The 22,156-nt window shown below is 46.9% G+C and overlaps 1 protein-coding gene across 1 annotated transcript in view; it reads left to right on the top strand.

Annotated features, from left to right (window-relative positions):
• Positions 1 to 22,156, top strand: part of FBRSL1 (fibrosin-like 1) — a 197,846-nt gene that overhangs the window by 77,989 nt on the left and 97,701 nt on the right. Inside the window, exon 4 of the mRNA XM_015423778.1 lies at positions 6,481 to 6,526. Coding sequence (XP_015279264.1) covers positions 6,481 to 6,526 — 46 coding nt within the window. The remainder of the gene's footprint in view (positions 1 to 6,480; positions 6,527 to 22,156) is intronic.

The raw sequence follows: 22,156 nt of genomic DNA on the forward strand, positions 1-22,156 counted from the left end.
GTGTGATTTTGGGTTTTTTTTTTTTTTACCCTAACCCTCCCTAGGAAGCGATCCGATGTGTTCCGTTGCGTAATGAAGGGCGGCAGGCAGCCCATAGAGATCCGCTCGCTGCCTTTGGAGCAGCTGGGGGGGGAAGTAACGCTTTGGGGCGTGATTGAACCTGTTATACGAAGAAAAGAGAGTCAGGCGGGATAGGACAGGTATTCTCCCCGCCTCTTCTTTTTGCTGGTGAAAGTGGGTGCTTCCTGTTCTTTAGAGGGACTCTCAGCTGCAATGTTGTCCTCTTGATCAACGGGGTAGACATCCAGGCAAGCACCGCAACCCTAGAGTCGGATTCGACTGCCTTTCGAGCAAGGGAACCTTTACCTTTAAACTTTAGAGGTAAGATCCCCTTGTTTTACGCATGCGTGAAGTTCGCCATTCTGTGGATGGCTGCCTATGCGCATGTGCAAACTGAGGTTTAAAAAAAAAAAAACACAACGCTGATGCCCGCTGCATGTGAACGGGCATACAGCGATTGGATCCGCAGAATGGAGGTGAGTGTGATCGCGTTTCAGCCGGCATAAACTGCACCGGTTGGAACCGGTGCAGTTTATGCCAGCTGAAACGCCCCGTCTGAACGCACCCAGAGATAATCTTCTCTTGTGTGTTTTTGGATCCTACACAAAGATAACCTTGCTTATGCAGAGCTATAACTAGCTCATTCTGTGCCCGAGGCAAGAATATAAAATTGTGCCCCCCCCACACACACACACTTCCATCCCAGACCGAGGTGGCCCAGCCTATAGCCCAGTCTCCTCAGATCTCAGAAGCTAAGCAGGGTCAGCCCTCATCAGTATTTGGGTGGGAGACCTCCTAGGAATTCCAGCGTCACTGTGCAGAAGGCGGCAATGGCAGACTACCTCTGTTCATCTCCTGCCTTGATAACCCTGCACAGTTTCCGTAATTTGATTGCGGCTTGACAGCACATTGTGCGAGCGTACTTTCAGAGTCATTACTGCGGTTTGAAAAGATAAATACGTCAATAACAAGAGTAATAACAACATAACATTTATTTTGGTCGCCGTATGCTTTTTCCACCACCCCACCCCCTCAGCTTTGCGCACCCGAGGCCTTGCTCGCCTTGCCCTTGTCACAGCTCTGTTCTGATGTGTCATGGATGAACAGAGACACAATCTCTGTTGTGTGTGTGGCTGGCTGGTGAAATCCAGTGATCTGCTAGTGAGGATGCACATGCCTTGCACTCAGAGAGGGTACTGGTGCACAGACTTGTGTCGTCTGCTCCAGACCATACAGGGAAGAGCTGTAATTTCCACCTCCACCTGAGTGTTGACTCAGTCACTGATTATTATTTTTTTGTTCTGTTTGAGGTTGGGCGAAAGGGAAAGGGAAGAACTGCTGACCCGCAGTGGTTGTCAGCCTCTCCCTGCTATTGGCTCTGGTGGTCTATAGTTAAATTGTTAATCTGTCACAGGCTGCACCTTTCAGCTGCCCCCTGTTAACTTGAATCAAGAGAAAATGAGCCAGGGACTGTATTATCCCTGAGTGTTCTCGTCCTTGGGGAGCAGAGGCTATGCTTCGTAGTTCAGGGTTTCCAGCTTGCATTATTAAAGCAAACACTGCCTTGCCTTCAATGCCTGTCGGGTAGAGCTGAAAAACCCATGACGCACAGACTCACTGCTTGGCTGTGTGTTTGCCTAGGGACCAGCGGTATCCGGGGCGAGCTCGACATGTCCTTGGAGTCAGGGGGGTGATATAAAACTGGACCCAGCTCATCGCGTTTCCAGATCCACTTTGGAGCTGAGGCCCCTGCGCAGGTGGATATTCGCTCGTTAGGAATCAAAAGGAGACAGCAAGGAAGGAAGATCAAAACTTGACGCAGATTACTGAAAGAAGTTAGACGCTCTGAGAAACACGCTCAAAAGAGAAAAAGAAGGAGGTGGTAGTTCCAACCCTGCAAAGCCCTTTTTAAAATGCTAGATTTTTCTTTAAAGTTCTGTGAAGATTGACCGGTAGGGGGGGTGTCTTGAAGGCAACAGTCTTGTCCTTTCTTTCCCAAGAGGAGAAAATCCTGAAGTTTAAAAAAATAATAATAATAATCCAGCGGGGGGGGGGGAGGGGGGGGGAGAAGAAGTTGGGGGGGGGGTTGCTCTCCTTTTAACAATAATGACAGCTTTAGTAAAACATATCTTCCTCCGGCTCTGATATATCTAACACGGGATGAAAGAAAGGAGCAGTCAAGGGGAAAAGACAGGCACCAAATATACAAGCAGGAATAGAAGTGTCTTCTACTTCTCAGCTTCAGGCTGGGCTTGTCTGCCTGCATCAGCCAGCGATGGGGAAAAATCATCTTCATACAAACAGCAAAAGACTAGAGGGGTACACAAAGCCATTCCTTGCCCTGTGCTTCATTTGATGATACTGCTCCAGGTAGTTGGCAGAGGAAGGGGAAAGTGGTGTGGTGGGGAGACGACACAGTGATATAAAACAAAAAGCAAGGAAATCCCTTTGCTTTGTACGGTAGGCACATTGAGCCCAAGATGGAACAAAGCTGAAGGTGGGAAATGTGGAATTCTTCTCTCTTCTGCTGGGAAAATATAATAAATAATTGACTGCTATGGGCCTCCCTTTATCCCTGACCTAGACAGCCCAGGCTTACCTGATCTCGTCAGATTTCAGAAGCTAAGCTGGGTCGGTTCTGGTTAATATTTGGATGGGAAACCACCAAGGAAGTCCAGGGTTGCTATGCCGAGGCAGGCAATGGCAAACCACCTCTGACAGTCTCTTGCCTTTGGAAAACTCGTGGGGTTGCCATAAGCCAACGGCAGTTTGACAGCAAAAAAAAAAGTGCCCTTTAAGGGCCACCCGAAGTCTACCGTAAATGGCAGCCATCTTGTTCTGCCTGCCTAAGAGGCTGCCCCTCACTGAGCAAACACACATCTGCCTTGGGATTCTGACACACAAAGATCTCCAGATCTGAGCTGCTTAATTCCATTTCTGCCCTGTGTCTCCCCCTTTCTCAGAATTCAGGTACATGAATTGCCTGGAACGGTGGTGGGGACACAGGAGGAAGAACTGTTGTGGCATAGAGTGTGTCAGTGGATTTTGTTACCAGCCCCACCACGTTCCTTTCTCTAGTGTGGTGTTCTTGCACACCATAAATGCACATTTGTTTCCCATTATTGTGCACAGTCTCCACAGTTTCTTTCAAAGTAACCCTTTTTCTTTGGGAGATTATAAAATATATTATACCTCACCCTTCTGCCATTAAACGCTTCCTCTCCTTCCTGAGTGCAAGGATGTTCTAAAATGCAGTTACCAGCGCTGGGTGGGGAAATACCTGGAGATTTTGGGATGGAGCCTGGGGAGGGCGGGTTTTGGGGAAAGGAGGGACCTCAGCAGGGTATGTTGCCATAGAGTCCACCCTCCAAAGCAGCCATTTTCTCGAGAAGAACTGATCTCTGTAGTCTGGTGATCAGTTGTAATAGCAGCAGAAGGTCTCTCGAGAGAGCACCCATTTTGCTAATGGTGCAAGAGTGGGATTGTGTACCTTGCATGCAGTGCAGTTGGGGCTAAAGCCAGACCAGTCCATTCTCCAAGAACTCTCTGTGCCAGGGGTCCCCAACGTGGCATTCTGAGACAGGGTGGTACGTCCAACCACAAAATGACAGCCACAAGAAGCAGACCCCATCACAAAATGGCAGTCACAAGAGGCGGAGCCCATCACGAAATGGCAGCCACAAGAGGCGGAGCCCATCACAAAATGGCAGCCACAAGAGGCGGAGCCACACACAGAGAGGAAGGTTAAAGGCAGGCGAGAAGAAAGGCGGAGCCACACACAGAGAGGAAGGTTAAGTGCAGGCAAGAAGAAAGGTAATTAAACAATACACTGGGAAAGAGGAATGAGAGACTGTGGTGGCAGCTGCCACTGAAACAATGTTAATTGCACAGCCAATGAGAGTCTCAGTGGCAAATCAGAAGCTCTGCTGGGCAAGAGCCCCGCCTGACTCCACCCACTTTCTAAAAACATTTGGTGGGCCTCAAGAAAGGTGCCAGTGGGCACCCTGGCACGCATGGGCACCACGTTGGGGACCTCTGGGCTGTACCATTCAAACAGTGTTGGTTAGATAGTGCAGACCAAGATCTGCTTTACTATTAAGCGAATCTGTGTGGCTGCCTAGAATGGCCCATAAATATAGGGCAGTGGATGGTATAGCCTATGGGTGTTGGTGGCCCTTGCCGGCTCCCTAGCGCCTTGCCACGATTTGTGATGCTCCTGCAAGCACGTATGGAAGTACAGCAGAATTTTAAACAGTCTATGCGCACACATGCAGAGCTGATGTGCAGCACCATTGTGCAGGCTTGAGAGGTGAAAGGGAGCCGGCAGCGGTATTGTCTCTCGGTAGCCACATAATAAGAGGGCAAGTGGCTGTGGAAACGGCAGATTTTTCACCGCATCCCATTTATTTAGGGTGAACAAAGCATCTGATGGAGCTTGGTGCCTCGCATTAGTATGGGATTATGTTTGCAGTCCATCTGGCGTTGGAAGATATTTATGTATGAACCCAAAATAAGGAAAACCCAGTGATTGTTAGCCGTGGCTCTTCCTTTGAGCAGTACTATAATTCAGCTGTGTTTGTGCTCCATGATTTGTCAGTAAAGAAACAGCATATTTCTCACTTTGCGTGTGCGCGTGCATGCGTGCGTGCATGTAGGGTTTTTGTTGTTGTTTTACAGTGTATGGGGGGGAAAGATATCTTGCATGTGCTATTTTATATGCTAGCTGGCATCGCAGGATTGGTGTTTGGCAAATAAATAACCAAAGGCTAGCCTAGGAGTGATGCCTGCCCTCTGTTTCACTCCTCCAGCAAAAGGTGATTTAAGCATAATAACCCAAAGCAGAATTGCAGTCTGCAAGAGATGGGGCGTCTCCCAGAGGATTTCGGGAGCTATTTTGTTCAATGACCAGAGGCAACCTTTGTGGAAAACATATGGCTCAAAATTCCCTTATTTATCACACAGCTTCTCTCTCTTCATTTGCCCAGTTGTGTCTTCCCTTTCCTCTGTTTTTTTAAAATGCAGCTGCATTCAGTAAGCTCCCGCAGCTTGTAACCTCTTGTCGCCCAGAAGTACTTCTGATAGAGGATAGTATTCTTCACTGCCTGTCAAAGGCACCCACCCAAAAGGCCTTTGGAGCCGGCTGGGAGAAAGCTCCCATTGATTCCCCGTGATCCTCTTGGGTCAGGGCCCACGTTTGTCGCAAATCTGGTTATTTTTCTCCAGTGTTTATTTTGCCTTCTAAATCTCTCGCTATGAAATATGTAGTGTTGCCCTACAATTCATAAGGCGCTTTATAATGCACGCTTCCCAAGGAGCAACGGAATAAAATCAATGCTGTTGGAAAGAAAATCAACTTAGCTCAGCCATGAGTTGAATTATTATTATTATTAGTTTTGCAAAGCTGAGCGGCTCATACAGTATTGCTTTATGCGTCCATGCTTTTCCTGTTTAGGTTCTCCTACATAACGCAGCTTTTGCCACTTTCTTTTGGAAATGTCTGTGTTGCAGGGAAATGTCATGATATTCACAGAGTTGCTGGGTAAACAGGTGTCCCTTCTATATGTCCCTTCTGCTATTCTGCAGCTTAAATTTGGGGCAGCGAGACTGTGGAGTGATTTGGCGTAGTCCTACCTGGTTGTACATTCTGAGGTCTTCCTGTTTTATTGGGCAAGGAAGGAAGCTTGAATTGATTTAGGGGGGAAAACAGGCTTTATTTACATGGATTTCCCCACCCTCCAGCGTATGTTGTTATCATCCTGGCTAAAACCCAGTGACCCCGATTACCGTGAAGCTGTTTACAAGGTTTAGGTTAATTGGATTTCTTAACTACTTCCCAGGGCAGAAGTACAGCATGGATGGAGTTCAAAAAGCAGAATGCAGCCAGGATATAAACAGGAGGGAAGCGGCTTTACTTAATAATCGGCTAAGCACAAAGCGGGGCATGGGTGGGATGTGCGACTTGGTACAAAATAGTCTTCCTTTGCGCCCGCGCCGTGTCTCAGCATTGCCCAGTCCAGTCCTTACATGCGGCATCTTCCATGTAGATCTGGTAAGCATCAGTTTCAAAATGAGAGGCTTTTGAAATGGCTATGGCTTCACCTCGATGGTCTTTTCATTTGTGCTGTCTTGGGGAAAGATCATGAATAAAATAGCTCTGTGCAGTGTATGGTTGCCTATACAGACAGGGAGGCTGTGTGCTGGGGGTGTGTGTGTGTTCTGTTTTCATATACTTCTCCCCCCGCCCCTTCCCCCCCCTCTGTTCTTGATTCCCTTTTTAATGGCACAACATTGCACCCTCCAGGTGTGACACATAACTGCAGTCTTCTCACCTTAAAACTGAGCCATTTTTTGTTATTGCCGTTTAGAGATGCCGGATTTCCATTCAGACTTGGTAACCTTCTTCCATCTGCTTGTTTTCAGGCTTCCGAAGGCTCAGAGAAGCTCTTCTCTCCTGCAGCAACTAAAGGTAGGCAATTTAAAGACACATGAGACTTTCTCTGACATTTTGTTGTTGTGGTTGGTGTTTATCTGAAGGCATTGGGGGGGGGGGCAGGGAATGAAACTAAGAGATACACCGTCTATCAGCCACCCGTCAGTACTGCCTTTAGAACAGGGTTGCCTGCTCTAGGTTGGGAAATAATCTGGATTTGGGGATGGAGCCTGGGAAGAGCAGGAACCTCAGCAGGGTGCATGGCCATAGAGTCTACTCTCCAAAGCAGCCATTTTCTCCGGGGGAGTTGACCTCTCTAGTCTGGAGACCGACTGAAATATTGTGAAATATGCACAATACAAGAACTCTAGGGCACTCAGTGATATTGCTGAGCACTCAGGTTAGAGCAGATAAAAGGAAGTACTTCTTCACCCAAAGAGTGATTAACACATGGAATTCATTGCCACAGGAGGTGGTGGCGGCTACAAGCATGGACGGCTTTCAGAGGGAGGGGAGCAGGGGTCCATCAGTGGCTATTAGCCACGAGGTATAGATAGGAACTCTCAGTCTGGGGCAAGTGATGCTCTGTATTCTTGGTGCTTGGGGGGGAGAGAAATGGTGGGAGGGCTTTTAGTGTCCTGGCCCCACTGCTGGACCTCCTGATGGCACCTGGTATTTTTGACCACTGTGTGACAGAGTGTTGGACTAGATGGGCCATAGGCCTGATCCAACATTGGCTTCTCTTATGGTCTTATGTACTGGGAGATCTCCAGGCCCCAACTGGAGGTTGGCAATCCTACTTTAGAAGGAACTGGGCATCCAGTTGCCAGCCCCCCTCCCCCCCCCAAGATTCTCTGCTGGTTTCTTTGAGAGCTCAGAAGCTGTGGGAACACACAGCCACAGGTCCTTCCTTCCCTCTGTTCCAGTTGGAACCTTTGCCCACTCTCCCCAGCCCTTTTTTCCTCCCTACAGCCCTTAGGCCGAAATTTGGAATGGGGAGGGCTGGAGATACTCCTAAATGCTTGATGCTCTTTAATTAGTATGCATCAGGGGACTGACACCTGGCAGGAAATCGAGGAGCTATTCTGTTGACAGTGCGACGTCATTTCCGGCGTGAACCCATTTGGTGTAGATAAGTGTGCGGACTCTAATCTGGGAGGACCGGGTTTGATTCCCTGCTCCTCCGCTTGCAGCTGCTGGATGACCTTGGGCAAGCCATAGTTCTGTCAGAGCTGTCCTTGGAAGAACAGTCCTCAAGAGAGCTCTCTCAGCCCCACCTACCTCACAGGGTGTCTGTTGTGGGGAGGGGAAGGGAAAGGAGATTGTAAGCCGCTCTGAGACTCCAAGTGAAGGGCAGGGTATAAATCCAATCTCTTCTCTTCTTCTTCTTCAGCAGAAACTTTATGGTTTTACTATATACCATACTAAATCAGGAGACCTGGCAACTCTATTTGTTTTAGACCTACAAAATACCTTTTTAAAAAAAGCCTAACCAAATTGCGTCCCTATGAGGCAGCCCCAATGGGCAAATCCCAGGTACCGTCTTGAGCCAATGTGATGCTGGTTGGCTGTAGTCATAGGGCTGCCAATCTCCAGGTGGTGGCTGGATATCTCCTACTATTACAACTGATCTCCAGGCAACAAAGATCAGTTAATATGGAGAAAATGATTGCTATTATTTATTTATCGTGTGGCAGAGTTACGCACAGGAAGCAAATAATAATATAAAATATGTAACCAAGTTAATACAATGGGTATGCAGACCGATTGAAAATCCCCTAAATACTAATATCTAAATTTTCAATCCACCAAATTGCAGCCGGGGAGAGTTCAGAGAGCTCCGTCACATCTCCCTGGAAGGCACGACATTCACATTCCTGTGACAGAGGGACAATATTTTGTCAGGCTGCACCAGAATTGCATTCGGGTCCTGGTATTTTGCCCCCTTTAAACAACAGGTCTGCACAACTGCCAAAGCCACTTTGGAGGGTGGACTCTATGGCACTGTACCCCACTGAAGCCCCTCCCCTTCCCAAACCCCGCCCTCTTCAGGCCCCACCCCCAAAAACCTCCAGGTATTTCACAACCGAGAACTGGCAACCCGATTTAGCTGTGAAATTGACTTGGTGAAAAGGGCTTTGAGCCGACCTGTCCTCTCCCCTCTTCAGCCTCACTCCCTGCGAGGAAATAATAATTCAGTATAAAAGTATCGTCTGAGGTGGTGATGAATTGCCGTTTGTTGGCGTGAGGCGCTGTTTGTCTGCTGCAGACATTTCTTCCTGGTGCAAAGGGAGGGAGGCATTCAGTGCTGAGGCCCTTTACAAGGCATCCTCCCCACAAATAAATCAATGAACAAATAAGAAAAGGCTGTTTGTTTTGGCGTCCAGCTTTCTCACACATGGTGTGCTCAGACAGTCTCTCTTTCACATTTTCTTACCCCCCCTCCTCTTTTGCTGTCTGAAAGACAAGCCTTTCACCTCTGGGCAGATGGGAAAGAAGGCTGGTTGAATTATGAACTCCAAAATGCTCATAAGTCAAGGTGCTAAGGAAGCCTCTGTGGAACGCGGCTTCCTATCCCATTAGTACTCACTCAGAGTCTTAGGAACACTTACGGTGGAGCTGCCTTCCTTTTGAGAGCGAATCATTGGCAAATATTGTTGGACCACATGCAGATGGTATGATAAAGTGTGGTCTGTGTAAACCATGGTTTGTGCAACAAACTCTGGTTAATCTTCTAGATGTAAGAAACAAATCCCAGTTTGTGTGGGAATTGAGAAATCATAACAAATCCCAGTTAGTACATACTGTAGTTAACAAACTACGTACAAAAAATGCTAGTTTGCTGTTAACCAATAGACCTGGCATTGCAAGACCATCTGTATTCCTGTATTCCTGATACCACATAACCAGGATTGCCAAGCAAGGAGGGTTATGTGGGGGGCAGTGTTGCAGGATATATATTTTTTTTAAATGTGGCTTTGTATACTTACAATAAGCTCTGTACAGAAAGTGACAAAGGTAGCTGTAGGAATTGCCAGAAACTATGGTAAAACCATAGAGTTTCCAGTGATTCCTAAAAATTAGCTTCAGTCATCACTAGACACTCTGTGGTGAAGGTCTTGTGGCCTCATTCCTCTTTGTTTAATCAAGAGGACTTGAAGGAGTGTTCCCTCTAAGCTGAGTTAGTGTGAGCTAGCTCACAGTCTTTAAGCCTCTGGCTCATACATTTTTGTCTGAGCTCAGGAAGGATGGCTCCAGAGCAAGCTAATTTATGCAGCAGCCAAATCACTTGCTCACAACTTTCATGCCGGTAGCTTACAAAGCTGAATTTTTGCTCACAAGACTCCACAGCTTAGAGGGAGCATTGAAGTACCATTCAGTCCCATCTTTGGCCTTTCATCTTCTATAAAGAAACAGATATGAAGCAATAAAAAAAGTTCTTCAGGCATGTTACATCAATACTTCCCTCCTCACCACCAGTGTTCCCTCTAAGCTGAGTTAGTGTGAGCTAGCTCACAGTTTTATAGCCTCCGGCTCACACATTTTTGTCTTAGCTCAAGAAGGATGGCTCCAGAGCAAACTAATTTATGCAGTAGCCGAATGCAGTAGCTCACTCACAACTTTAATGCCAGTAGCTCACACAGTAGAATTCTTGCTCACAAAACTCCACAGCTTAGAGGGAGCGTTGCTCACCACTGAGGAAAATACACCTTGTTCCCAGACACTAATAATTCCTCACAGCACAGATGGTGTGATTCTGGTGCATGTCGGTGCCTTAGTGCCCTGTTTTTTAGGAAATTCAGCATGTCCCTGTCTCCTGCCCTTTGAGAACATAGTCAAAACACTTAAACGTTTTTGAAACTTCAGTTGTTTATGGCAGCATTCCCAAACTTAAACGTTTTTGAAACTTCAGTTGTTAATTGTTAATGGCAGCATTCCCTTATGACTGTTGAGTCTTATACTGGCACTTTGTATCTCGAAGAGCAACCCTAAGCAAGCCTGCTCAGAACCCAGCTCAGATCTATCCAGTGGGGCTTGCTTCCAAGAAAGTTTTCTTAAGGATTGCAGTGTAACTGTACCTGCTCATTTCACAGGCTCCGAAATTGTTCCATCCTTGGCCACATTACTCAAGAGTGTGATTAATATAGAATAATATTATTAAGAGTGTTGAGGCCGTATCTCTAGCATGCAACTCTTAACATCTTTGCTAGTCGACGATAATAAATTGCCTTTTCAACAAGCTGCGGTTAATTTGGGCAGGGATTATTGCAAGTAGTAGCCCAGAAACCAGAATTAGACCTTGGAATATAAATCTCCAAGGCGCTGATGGTTTTCCTTCATATCAGTAGAAATCAGTGATCCTCTGAGGTATCTTAACCTAGCTTCTGAACATTATAATTTTTAGAACGTTGGTGTTTGATTTCAAGAAGGTTGAACCGTCACAGCTTTTCTTCCAATAACCCTGAAGGGCTGTAGCTCTGTGAGGAAGCTAAGGTCCCTGCCCCACATAAAAGTAAAACTGCTGGACTCATAACCCATGGTCTCTACTGGTTTGAAATGGAGTTGTTGGTTTGTAAGGTGATGGGGAAGTGTCCTCAAATTGCAGCCCACTTATGATGATTCCGTAGGGTTTTCAAAGCAAAAGATGAACAGAGTTGGTTTGCCGTTGCCTTCCTCTGCATAGCAACCCCAGATTTCCTAGGTGCTCTCCCACCCTAGCACTAACCAGGGCCCACCCTGCCTAGCTTCTAGATTTGCCAAGATTGGGCTGCCCTGGGCTATCCCGATCAGGGCATCTTCTCAGGATGACTGAATATTCCTAATGCTGAAGGGTATTCCTAATGCTGAAGAGCCAGTTTGGTGTTGTGGTTAAGTGTGCGGACTCTAATCTGGGAGAACCGGGTTTGATTCCCCACTCCTCCACTTGCAGCTGCTGGATGACCTTGGGCAAGCCATAGTTCTGACAAGAGCTGTCCTTGAAAGAGCAGTTCTTGAAAGAGCTCTCTCAGCCCCACCTACCCCAAAGGGGAGGGGAGGGGAGGGGAAGGGAAAGGAGTTTGTAAGCCGCTCTGAGACTCTGAGTGAAGGGCAGGGTATAAATCCAATCTCCCCCCTCTCCTCCGCCTCCTCCTTCTTCTGTCATTGTTCCAGAACACCGCATAGACCTTGATCAGCATCCCTTACCAGCACAGTCCCGCTCCTTAGAACTCCAGACACTGCACTTTTACAACATACTGTTCTCAAAAACTGACCTGCCAGGCAAAGTCTCCTCTCCAGCCTTTGACAAGCCAGAACTATGTTTTCTCAGCAGGCAGGCTTTAATTGTCAACTCTGCAACTGCTTGGCCCGGAGGGCTAACAGCTTGCAGCCCATTTGAAGTTCCTACCTTTTCATTTCATTGTCTCTTATTTTGGCCTCTTGACCACAGAAGAGTGCCTTGGGCCAGGAAAGAGAGATTTCTTGTTAAGAGAGGGCTGTGAGGTTTCGACTACCACGTATGTTCCAAAAAGGAGACCTTGTTCTTTGGAAAATCGAGGCTGCATAATTTTGTTGCCTTAAGGACACGGAGTCTTTCTCTGTTTCCCCCCCCCCCTTCCCCTTTCCTTTCCTGCTGTGCTAAGCTGTCATAGTAAATCATCTTAAAAACTAGAAATGCAAAACCTCCTGAGATAGGGCATGCTGTTTCAGAATGGATACCTTATTATTTCAAGAAGGGCTGGGGGCGTGGGAGGGTTTAGAAATGGATGGTTGCTTCACCTGGATCTCTGCAGGCTTTCGGTGAAGTGGAAACTTAACACTGCTGAAGCTGCTCTCAATGTATACAGTCGACCGTGGCCTTATGCTCTGTCTGGGAAAATGAACTAGGAATAAAAGGACCTGGGTTCTCCTCCTGCTGCTGCCTGCAGTTTGACCCTGGGCAAGGTATTTTGCTTCTGTGTTGCCTATTTCCTCTCCCGCTTCCCCCTTAGAGACACAGAACCCATCAACTAGAGGAATTTGGGGGGGGGGGCAACCAGTAGTTTTGCTAATTAGCTTTCTTGGACAAAAGTGGGTGGTTCTTGGTGGATCTCAGAAGTGGAAGAAATCTCCAGGTCCATGTAAAACAATGCATCGTGTTTATGATTGGCTGTCTCGGTGCTTTATCTGAAATGTAAACTGCATGCCCAAGAAGGGTCATTTCTGAGCCTACTTCTTTAAATAGTATATTTCAGCTGATACACACTTGCAGCCTTTTCAGACTATATTGGCTGGTCACATTAAAAAGACACTATTTCCCCAGAAGTATCCGACTGGCTGATATGAAATGGGATGTTGGATTAGATGAACTTCTGGTCTGAACTGGTGGACCTCTGGCTATGGCCAGTTTGTTGTAGTGGTTAAGTGTGCGGACTCTAATCTGGGAGAACCGGGTTTGATTCCCCACTCCTCCACTTGCAGCTGCTGGATGACCTTGAGCAAGCCATAGTTCTAGCACAGCTGTTCTTGAAAAAGAGCAGTTTCCGTCAGAGCTCTCTCAGCCCCACCTACCTCACAGGGTGTCTGTTGTGGGGAAGGGGGAGGGAAAGGAGATTGTCAGCTATAAATCCAATGTCCTCCTCCTATGTTCTTGCCTTCTATTTCTATGGCCCATTCAGACTTCACATGAACCATAGTTTATTTTTACTCTGGTAAGTTTGTGAAACTAGAATTCAGCTTGTAGGTCATCACCCATAATAACCCAGTTTGCCTTGATAAATGCTGGGTTTTATTGCCTTTTCTCTGTAGTGTGGGAGGATGTTGCCAAGCCAGGAAGTCTGTGTTCATCCATCACATGATACCAAGGTTAATCTTAGCAGTGGTTTAAAAAACCCAACTCCAAATCCGACTTCAGATTTTCATTTGATGGATGCAAAGTGAACCATACTTGGCGGTTGTGGGAAAGTGCTGTCCAGTCACAGCCATCCCATGGCCACCCCGTAGGGTTTTCAGAGGGAGTTTACTATTGCCTCCCTCTATGTAGCGATCCAGCTCTTTCTTGGTGGTCTCCCACCCAACCACTAAGCAGGATCCTGCTCCAAAGAAAGCTGATGTCCCAGGGAGGAAATTGCTTACTTAGCACTATTTATTGTGCCAATACTGAAGCATCTTACCCCCATTTGCGATCACATCACAACTGCCTTGTCCCGTTTGCTCCGCCCCAGTGCATGATTCATGCCACTCTGTGTTATGACCCCATGGGGAATTCATAGCAGCTCAGGGAGGTCAATTTTCAATCAGCACTGTTTGTCTCATGTCAGTACAGTTCAGACTCACCTGGGCGCGAAATGTTGTCAGGAGGGCAGCCGATGGAGAGGAACAATTTATGACTTTAATACCAACAACAATCTAGTGTTGTCAAAGACGAGTAGGCAATATCTAACCTCTCTGCGACATAACCCAGCTGTCCCCAGCTTGGTTTTTCACCGCCGAGCTGGCCTATACAGAGTTTCATAGTCATATGGGGCGAGAAGTCGACTTGTAAACATTTCTAAGCTCTTTGTTGGGTGGCGGTCTGTTATTTTAAGGTTATTGGGGCGCACTGCTATGTTCCTGTCGCTGGGGTTAGAATAAATAGAAGCAATACTGCAGGAGATAAAATGTATTTAATTATTTATTTGAGCATTACGGACTGAAATTGCTTTTTGATTTAAAGCGTCCAAGCCCGGGCTGTGTTTTTTGGAGTTGCGAGAAGCATGCATGCATCTTTCCAATTACCCAGGGTATCATAAATGTCTCTGCTCGACTGCCATTCCTTGGCGAAATTGGTTCATTTCCTTAAAATATTTTTACATGTTAAATGCAAACGCCGTTAAAGATTCCAGAGAGCTAACAGCACGCAGGGCTTTCCAGAGCGAACCACCTCCTCCTACATCACACAACACTTGCACGCACTCTTTTGAAATATAAATAAACTCTTGCTTGTATAAATGTTGTAGAAAGAATGATTTGCTTTCTTTAATTATATAGTATATATATGGCAGAGGTGGGGGGGAGGGAGGGACCTGTAACAAGTAGGAAAAATAAGCCAACATAGACTGTTCTGCCTCAACAGACAAGTTTTAAATTTTCAGTTTGTGTGAAAGTCAATTAGAAGAGGCTATCTGGTTATGAGCCAAGGCATTTTAATAAATAATTCCAACCGTCTACTAATAACAGTTTACATTACCTTGAGCTAAAAGGATTTTAGAATTTTTTTAAAAAATGAATTAAAACTTCTCATCCTTTCCACGGCTTGTTTACCTTTTCATCTCTTTTGGCCCAGTAAGCGTTTGCTTCTAAACCCAGGTTCCCTTTTTTGCTCCCAAGTTTAGATTTAAACACCCTTCAGTGGTGGCACGAGCTGGACATTTTATTGGGTGGAAAAAAGAATCGCATGAAATGATCTCTGCTTTCTTTAATACTGATTTTATCACAGTGTTTGGGCACGTTCCAGCTGAATTTAGGCAGTTCTGCAAGCATGTTCAATGGTGTTAAGGACATGCTTAACTGTGTCATAGAAATCAGTGGGACCTAGAAGCGTTTACCGTTGGCTAGAGCTGTACCTCTTATGAATCCTAGATCAGTGTTTCCCCAACCTGTAGGTGTGGACCCAAAAGTGGGTTGCTAAGCTTCTGAAAATAGGTGGTGAGCGTGCCCTCCCCCCGCTTTCCATTGCTGTCTTTTGGAAAACAAGATACCACCCATGAACTTCCATGTCATACCTTAGTTGGTATGTTTTCTTCACCACATATACATGTTGATCAAGTAAAACATGTCCTGATGGTTACTAGAGTTTCTTGGAATCCTAGCAGGGATTTGAGGGAGTAATGGAGAAGAAGAGGGTGGTCGGAGGCTGGAATGTAACCACCACATGCAAAGCCGGTGTATGCCGGAATGTCACTTGGTTGGGGTTCATAGTGGTTGTGCCCTTTTGTGCAATATTTGCTGGTTTCTCAAAAACATCTGGTTAGCCAATGTAGAAAATGGAATGCTGAACTAGATGGATGCCAAAGTAATAGTTTGCCTAGAGTGCAAAAAAAAAACCCCCAAAACCTTGAGCCAGGCCTGGCTGGGTCACCACCATACCAAGTAAATTTGGACTTGTGGGTCACCATACCGAAAAGGTTGGGAACTGCTTTTCTAGGTGACTTTTTAAAAAATGGTTAGACTCTGTAATATTATTCCACATAAGTAATAGCACAGCATTAAAGTGTAAGGCCTTGCCCATGAGTCATTCTGTTTGAAAGCAACTTCAGGAATAAGGGTGGGCTGGCCACGGTCCCAGTTTCTAATGTGTTTTGCCGGCAAGGACCTTTACCACAATGGCTGGGTTTTGCACCTGGGCTGGCAATAGGGAGAGCCAGACGTCTCCTCTGGAGGCCAGCTTCTCCCCAGTCCCTGACACCCACTTTAAAGGTTGGGCTGTCCATCTAGTCCTAAAACAGACTGGCTGGAAGGAATGCACATGAAATACGAAGCTGCCTTATATAAAGCCATATTTTCAGTCTATGTAGCTCAGTGTTGTCCACTCTGAATCTCCAAGGTCCCAGACACAGAGGTGTCTTTCCCCACACTGACTGTCTGGAATCCAAAAGACAAACTTTAACTGGAGATACCTGGAATTTTCTGCATATAACTAACTTATTTAACTGGAGATACCTGGAATTTTCTGCAGTTTGTTCTTCAGTTTGATCCTTGTGTTCTTCAGTTTGATCCTTGCTGCCTTACCTGAAAACACCACCCTTTTCCTTGAAACCCTTTAAGGGAGGAGATGTGGTACCCTCCCTTGGCATGCTTATCTCCCTGATAAACTTCTTATTGAACAGTTGGTAGACATTTAACAATGTTTTAGCTGAACGCCCTGACCTGCATGTCCCAGGCAAGCCCCATTTCATCAGATCTCGGAAGCTAAGCAGGGCCAACCCTGGCAAGTAGTTGGATGGGAGACCTCCCAGGAATCCCAGGGCTGGGACGCACAGAGGCAGGCAATAGCAAGCCACCTCTCTGAAACATCCAAGGCCCTCTAGGAGTTGCCAGAAGTCAACCATGACTTCCAGGCACACAAACACAAATACTCACTAAAAAACACAACAGCTGTGTTTGAGCTAAATGTCAGTCCATTGCTTATTGTCCTTCTGGTGGGGGGCATCAAGTCATAACCAACTTACGGCAACCCTGTAGGGTTTTCAAGGCAAGAAACATTCAGAGGTGGTTTGGCATTGCCTAACTCTGCATAGCGACTCTGGGCAGTGATTTCCCATCCAAATATTAACCAGGGCTGACCCTGCTTAGCTTCTGAGGTCTGACGAGATCGGTCTAGCCTAGACTATCCAGGTTAGGGCTGTCCTGCCTTAAGTTGAAATTAAATAAATTATCCCATAAAATCCCCCCTACACTTTAATACTTTGCTGTTATTTAAGTGGCAGAGTAAAGAGACCAACTGTTTAAAAATGGGATGAATTAAATAAATCCCTCCATGTTTAAAAGAGTTAGCCCCTCTCCCATGCCACTATAATAGCAAAGAATGGAAGTGTAAGACATAATTTTAAATCATCTTTTCTGTAATCCAAACACACTCCATTCCTTCAATTGTTCCTTGTAGGATTTAGCGTCTACATCTTTTATCCCTCTCATAGCTCTCTTCTGAACTTTACCCAGCTTGCCAGCTCTCCTTTATGAAGGTCCAGAACAGAATATAGTACTCCAAATTAGGTATTATTAACACCCTAGAATCTGGTGCTCGTCTTGTTTCCGATTATTAACACCCTAGAATCTGGTGCTCGTTTCCCAAGTCTTTGAATTACATCATTTTGCTCCTTTTGCCTTTACTGTCATCTCGGTGTCTCATGATCAAAACGTTAATCATACTCTCAGATGTAAACAGGTATGGCCATCACTATTTGGGAGGGGCAAAAGCCCTGACTTGGATAGCCTTAGCTAGCCTATCTCGTCAGATCTCAAAACCTAAGCAGGGTTGGCCCTGGTCAGTATTTGGAAGGAAGACCACCAAGGAATACCAGGGTCATGACGCAGAGGTAGGCAATGGCAAATCATCCCTGAACATCTCTTGCCTTGGAAATTCTGCCGAGGGGGGGGGGGTGTCACCGTAAATCATGTGACTTGAAGGCAAGAGAAAAGAAAGTCACCAGCAGATCTGAGATAAAAATTCTGTCTTTCCAAGCAAGCAGATTTGATGACTGCCTTCCATGCTGAACATGTTGCGCGCGTTTACCTGCTCGCCTGCAAAGGCCCCGAGAAACACGCACTCCAAGCCCTTGCGTCTTTGCAGCCATAATGGGAACAAAAACCTAATTCTCTCTTCCCTGCTTTCTTTTACATTCTTTGCACCCACGCTCCGCACACTTACTTTTGCGAATCAATTTGACAACTTATCAATATTAATCTGTCCTGAGTTGTATAATAGCCCATTAGGGATCCCCGCAGGCAGGCACCATAACCCCCTTGCTTGGTGCAGGTCACTGGCATAATAGAGGCCAGACCAGCAATTGACAAGTAATTTGACAAGGCAGCAGGGGAAGGCTTTGAGGGTACCTGAGTGAGAAGGAGGGGGGGTGCTGGAGTTGACCCCCCCTCCCCCAGGTCATCTTGTGTTTCCTTCTGCTCAATCAATGAAAGTGATCAATGAGACCGCAGCATGCTCTTTAATTGCAAATGGGCCCCGTTTCCCTTTTGTGCGCAACCCCTGGAGTGTCTACGGTTCTCTGGGAGTCGTCCACCCCACCCCACCCCCGCCGCTCATGGCAGGGAGGTCAGTTTGAGCAGGCAGAACACTATTAACAAGCTGCGGCTTCAGCCCCCAACAGACTGAGGCACAGTACTCCCCCCCCCCATAAAAATCCTCTTCTCCAGTCTGGGAATCATGGGGCGCGTGGTTGATGAGCAGGAAGCGTGCTCTCCCGATCAATTTGTGCGGGTGAGCAGTAATAGTTCATTCTCCACAGCAATCCCAGGGTTGACATGCGGTATGTTTCAGTAATTGATTTTTATATTAGCTTCATTTTGAGATGTGTAAATCCCTATATTGCTCACAGCGGCCTGTCCTGTCCTATCCTGAGTGAATGAGGCTGGATCGCGGGAGCATCCTTCATGCCCTGACAGCTCTTGCAGTTTCATTTTTGCATGTAATTCATCCTAGAGATGCACACCCATGCTTGTGCACACACAAAACACGGGCACTCTGCAAGCTTCAGTCCCTCTGCTTCTCCGGCTGTCCCCTCTGACAAACATTTAAGGACGCACTTTTTTTTCAAGCGAGTTGCTCTTGCGGAAGGACAGCCACTTCCCAAATTTAAGACTGCAATTTATAGAGCACTTCCTTCCCTGACACCATCCCAGGGTGTCTGTAAGATGATTCATATGTTACTGGCTTGGCTTCTTGGCTGCTTCCATTTTGCTGGATTCCTTGCGTTTCTCAAGAGCTAGTTTGGTGTCGTGGTTATGAGCGCGGACTCAAGTCTGGGAGAACCAGGGTTGATCCCCCTCTCCTCCACATGCAGCTGCTGGTGTGGCCTTGGGTCAGTCACAAGTTCTTTCAGAGCTGTTCTCTCAAGGGCAGTTCTTGAAAGAGCTCTCTCAGCCCCACCTACCTCACAGAGGGTGTCTGTTGTGGGGAGGGGGAGGGAAAGGAGATTGTAAGCCACTCTGAGACTCCTTTGGGTAGTGAAGGGTGGGGTATAAATCGAATCTCTTCTTCGTAACGTTTGAATAATGGATTAGCATGGAGAATAGTTGGTTTTTTATACCCTAAGGAGCCTTAAAGTGGCTTACAGTCCCCTTCCCTTTCCCTCCCTCCCTACAACAGGCATCTTGTGAGGTAGGTGTGGCTGGGAAAATTCCGAGAGAACTGTGACTGGCCCAAGGTCACCCAGCAGGCCACACGTGGAGGAGGAGTGGGGAATCAAACACAGTTCTCCGGATCCACTGCTCTTAACCACTACACCAAGCTGGCTCTTGTATCAATTCCTTACCAGCCTCAGGGACAGCGGTAACTGATGCAAGATCATCCAGTGTGATTTGTTTGTCTTGCGTGGTTTGATTTTTAATATGTTACCAAAGTGGCACGCGATCCAGCCGGAGGTATCCAGGATGGTGGAAAAAGCAGACCCCTCTTCCAGCACCCAGGGTATAAAAATAAAATAAAAATAAAAATTAAGTAGCTAACCGTTACCCCCTTCCACATTGGTAAAATACGTACTAGTGGAGCCTTATCAGAGCACTGCCCTGACAGAGTCGCCCAGGCGAGTGCACTGTCACCGGATCTTGGGAGTTTAAGCAGGGTCGGCCCTGGTTAGTACTTGGATGGGAGACCACCAAGGAATTCCTGGGTTGCTACGCAGAGGCAGGTAGTGGCAAACCACCTCTGAATGTCTCCTGCCTTGAAAACCCTATGGGGTCGCTTAGCTTTCGAGATCTGATTAAATCGTTCCAGTCTGGGCCGTCCAGATCAGGGCTGTCAGCCAGTTCATAGGGGCCGGTGTCTCCCCGTCAAGCCTGCAAACTCAAACCTAGTACACCCCAGACGATGGCCCATTCTGCATCTAGCATTCGCTCTCTTGTTTTACCAAACTCATGCTGGAACAGGAAAAGGTGCGGCTCAAAACCACATTCAAATACCCTGGGCCTACACCGTACTGACTGCAGAGTCACCCCTGAGCAGCCATAAAATGGCCATCAATCTATGCAGGCAGTACCATAAAACTGAGTGACCAAAGGAAGTGAAACCGGCATGCAGTGTGGAGGCTACCGTAAAATCCGACAATCAAAGAAAGTGAAAGTGGATGCAATGTAGAGGGGAATTTCTGTTCCCTCATGGGTTTGGTAACACAGCAGAGTGAATGCTAGGTGCAGAATGGGCCTATGATCTTAGTGCGACCCTGAAGACACCCCAGCCTCCAACTACTGGCTGGATCCTCATTCTGGAGGAGATCTTGGGCAGCTAAGACAGAATGGGCATGATGAATTGCACTCCGGAACCAACTGGTAGCCAGTGAATCGCTTTCAGCACTGGCAGGATGTGATCGATTCTACCTTATCCAGTCAGTAATCTGGATGTCGTATTTTGGACCAATGGGTGCTTCCTGTCGTTTATGGAATGCAAGCAGCTTTGGATATGAAAATGCTGTCTGGCCACCTTAGTTCTAATTGCTGCTTCCAGCTGCATATAACCACTTCTGACTAGATGATGATTATGATGATGATGATGATATACCAGTACCGTTACCACCGTCCAAATACAGTTGCACGTCCATGAGGCTTATTTGCTGAGAGCCCCATGCACACGCAAAGCTTCTATCGCTTGGCTGCAACTGCTGATGCTCCATAAATGTGTGGGGTGCTTTTCTGTGCCATCCCAAACAGAGAGATTCCTGCCTGTTTTCTGTGAATCTCAAGCCAGTGTTGGATTGTGTCCATTTTGCGGCAAAGAGAATCCGTCTCCCCATCAGGACCCGTATACCGCAGAGCTTAAGAAACAGATTCCTGCGCCTATAAAAACCTGCAGATCAGCCCTTGGGTTCGGAGTCTGGATTCTAATGCACGTCCTTCTGCTGCAAACATTTGCTTAGCCAAGGAAATGTTCTCTCTCCGTGCCCCCATCGTTTCCTGGAGGCCTCTGCTAAGCATGCCACCCAGGTATCTCGGCAGAGAGCAGCCGTTTGCTGAGTCGGCTTCTGTTGCTGCTGGCAGGGTCGCCTTGGCACGCTCCTGCCGGGTATCTTATCACAGTGTGTTAATTTTAAACCAACAGAGCAGGGTGTTGTCATTTTGGAGGGGTTTCCCGTCAAACAGTGTTAGACAGGCTAGGCCAGTAGACGGGCTAGGATATGGATTTTATTTCCGCTCAGATAACATTTTCCCTCTTTCTTTCTTTAACAAATGAGATCTGTCAGATTTTTTTTTTTCCTCTGAAGCACTGATGGGCACCTTTGCCCAGGAAAACTCTGGAGTTGCCAGCGAGGTTGCCGATTCCGCCGGCGGGCTGTTGCTTAGGAAGACTCTTGACATTTCTTTGTTTTTGTTTTCTTGATCAGTAACTATAGCTATTGTAAGCTTGCGCCGTGTGTAAATGCAGAAGGGTTGCTGGGGAAATGCCTGTCTTGAAGCTGCTCTTTCGGAAATCATGGAAGTGGTCTCCTTTTGGCTTGCCCTGCAATTCTGTGGTTACTTAAGAGAAACTCATGTTTGTACTTTTTGTCTGCCAAACGGTAGTACAGAAGGCAAATGTGACACTCTGGCTTTATCTAGATAACACAGTACATGGGCAGGGAACACATAGTTTTTTAGTAGCCCGAGGGGGGAGGGCGGGAGAGTGCCTGCTTCTCCCCCCCCCCCATCTATTCCTACCGCTGCTGAAAATTCACAAGCTAGCTATTAAATAATTAACGTGCCCAATGAGACGGGAGGAATCAAAAGCTGTTGTGTTCCAAAGTTTTCTCTGGCTCCGAAAGGCACCGTTCACTGTGTATTCTGGCACCTTGGAGCGGGATTTCATCCCCCCCCCCCCCCCCCAGCTCCCCTGTTATTATCCCCTATGTGCGTTGGACCGGGAAGTGGCGTTCCCAGCCCAGCGGGGGACGACTGTTATTTCAGACCAGGAACGGGGGAAAGGAACAGCCTGTTGCCTGATTGATGTTTGTTTTTTATGGACAG

This window comes from Gekko japonicus, unplaced genomic scaffold (genome assembly GCF_001447785.1).
Source record: "Gekko japonicus isolate JY-2015 unplaced genomic scaffold, Gekko_japonicus_V1.1 scaffold137, whole genome shotgun sequence".
In the NCBI taxonomy this organism is placed as follows: Eukaryota; Metazoa; Chordata; class Lepidosauria; order Squamata; family Gekkonidae; genus Gekko; species Gekko japonicus.